The sequence below is a fragment of the Camellia sinensis genome, unplaced genomic scaffold (genome assembly GCF_055761805.1).
Source record: "Camellia sinensis isolate YWXY unplaced genomic scaffold, ASM5576180v1 Unanchor14, whole genome shotgun sequence".
Classification (NCBI taxonomy): Eukaryota; Viridiplantae; Streptophyta; class Magnoliopsida; order Ericales; family Theaceae; genus Camellia; species Camellia sinensis.
In genome coordinates this window covers 5,475,670-5,478,366 of record NW_028129020.1, presented here as the reverse complement: position 1 = coordinate 5,478,366, position 2,697 = coordinate 5,475,670, and the positions used below count along the sequence as shown (strand labels likewise).

At 36.1% G+C, this 2,697-nt stretch overlaps 1 protein-coding gene across 1 annotated transcript; it reads right to left on the bottom strand.

Annotated features, from left to right (window-relative positions):
- Positions 1–1,022: 1,022 nt before the first annotated feature.
- LOC114308925 (uncharacterized) lies at positions 1,023–2,137 on the bottom strand. Its single transcript, XM_082911940.1, has 2 exons — positions 1,878–2,137; positions 1,023–1,836 (listed from the first exon to the last, which is right to left on the bottom strand). The coding sequence occupies exons 1-2, from the start codon at positions 2,135–2,137 to the stop codon at positions 1,023–1,025; spliced, it is 1,074 nt and encodes a 357-aa protein (XP_082768066.1).
- Positions 2,138–2,697: the final 560 nt, after the last annotated feature.

Below are 2,697 nucleotides of genomic sequence, written 5' to 3'. Positions count from 1 at the left end.
TAAAACTGATTCGAACACGTAGTTGCAGTTATCCGATCGACTTGATTTTTTACAGAGATAATATAATCGATAAGCCTTAAAATGTGAACGGTTCAAATTATCGAAATGATGTCAAAAAGTAGAACCACGGACAGTGACAGAGCCAGGAATTTAATATAGAGGGGTACCCATTAATTGCAATCTCAAATTTTTTCTTCTCCAATCAATAACAATAACATAATAATAATTTTTCGAACTAATGTTAAACATTAAAAATTAATATCCATTATAAAAAGTTTTAAATTTTAAACTTTTACAATGAAACCCCGACGATTTTTTATCTTTTGAAATTTTTCCATAATAGTATCATTGTCAATGCCATAAAAAATATCTCTCTCAATGTGGACAATCAAGCTATCATTCATCCATTCATCACCTATTGGGTTCCACAACCAATTCTTCACAATATTCATAGCTGAAAATACCTTCTCAACAGTAGCAGTTGCAACAGGTAAGATTAATGCTAAAGTCAAGAGCAAATACACCAATGGATATACTTTGTCTCTTCCAGTCTCTAACATTTTCTTAGCAAGATCTGTAATTCCATTCAACATTGAGAACTCACTACTGGATAGCATGTCGATAATATATGTATCAAGTTGATCATTAAGTACCATGAGCTCCATTGAAGAAAATGCTTTGGGATAAAATTTAGCAAGATAAATTAACTTTTTCCTGTCAAAACTAGAGAACGAGTTAGATGGATTCAAACATGCCACACAAAGTAACAACTCAGTGTTCAACTCAGTGAAATGAGCATTTAGTTCTTGAATTTGCATATCCAAAACAGTGTAGAATAACTCAGCGCGATAGTAATGTAAGTTTGTAATTTCTTGAGCATTGTGCATTTTTCTCCCTCGAGCTACAAACATATCTTCCATTTGGGGAACATCAATTTCATGTTTTTCACAAAAAGAGAAAATATTATCAGGTAAAGATGTCCACCCATTCTCCCTCATCTTTTGGAGTCGTACTTTAGAAATTTAAACTAAATTCATGGCATTAACAATATCTTGATCTTTCCTTTGTAGTGCTTGTGATAACTCACTTGTAATAGCCAATATCGTTTTCATCAAATGAAGGCTGAATACAAACTCAAATGATTGAATTGAGTCCAACAATATATTTGCTTCTGCTCGTTGTTCTGAATTTGAACCATCCTCCGAAATCATTTCAAGCACATCAATCACTATTGAAAACATACTAGCTAAGCTGACTAAAGTACCATAGTGTGAACCCCAACATGTATCACCAGCACGTTTAAGATTAATTTCTTGATTTAAGCCTTGCCCACTAGATAGCTCTCTAGTATTAAGTGCCTTAGCAACTTTTACAGCTTGCTTCTCTCTAACAATATCTCGGCGTTTACATGATGCTCCAACAACATTCACCACATTAGAAACCAAAGTGAAAAGTAAAGCAATTTGATTATGATTCTTTGCCACGGCTATAAGTGCCAATTGCAATTGATGAGCAAAACAATGAACATAATATGCACAAGGATTCTCTTTCAATATAAGTGTTTTAAGACCATTGAACTCACCTTGCATATTGCTAGCCCCATCATATCCTTGACCCCGCAATCTGAAAATACTCAATCCAAGTTTGGAGAATAAATTTTTCATAGCTTGTTTAAGCGAGAGAGCATTTGTATTAGCAACATGCTCAATACCCAAAAAGCGTTCAATCACTTGGCCTTTTTTGTCAACATATCGTATTACAACTACCATTTGCTCCTTCATTGATATGTCACGGGCTTCATCAATCAAAATAGAAAAAAGTGCATCACCAAAATCTCTAATAATCACATTGATAGTTTCAAATGCAGCTACATTTACATGTCTTTTTTAATATTAGGAGATGTCAACTTTAGATTTTGTGGAGCATTGCTCAATGCAACCATTTTGACATCTTCATTATGATCAGCAAGAAACTTGAGAAGTTCAAGAAAATTCCCTTGGTTACTTGAATTTATAGATTCATCATGCCCACGAAATGCAAGTCCTTGTCTTAGAAGAAAGTGAACGCAATCAACTGATGAATTCAAATGGGTTCGATATTCAATTCGAGCTTGATCAGATTGTTTGAAAAAAATCATTTCAATATGTTGGTTTTGGTTTAACAAGTCTTGACAGTTACTCGAAGCTTGATTATGAGCACTATTGGGACCTCCAACATGAGTCTAAATTTTTTCTTTTTTCTTCTAATTTGAGAAACCCTCACCAACAAAATAATCACCACCAGCTTGTGTAGACACCCTATTTTTGACCGTCCTCAAGACTTGGTTGTGCTTGCAGGTACATCCAGCCACAAGTTCGATTGCTCATCGAGTATTCGACTTTCGCGGCGGAACGTCATAGGTTTGAGCTTTCCAAACCCTGTATCCTTTCTGCCCCATTCTTGGACCATATGTTGGTCCTTTCAGCATGCTTCTCATGGTGCACTGCCGACCACTCTCTGCCACTGTCGGCCATGCATTTATCACTGCCTGCCATTGATGAAGCCTGCCGGCCACCACTGATGGCCTGCAGAACACTTTGCCTTAGTAGATTTCATGCCAGATCTTTTGAGCCAGCTGGTTTTCACTCATCCCTCCTCCATATGTGTATGGAGGGATGAAGCCCTTTTCAAGCTTGTTTAACAAGATTTGCTTTGCAT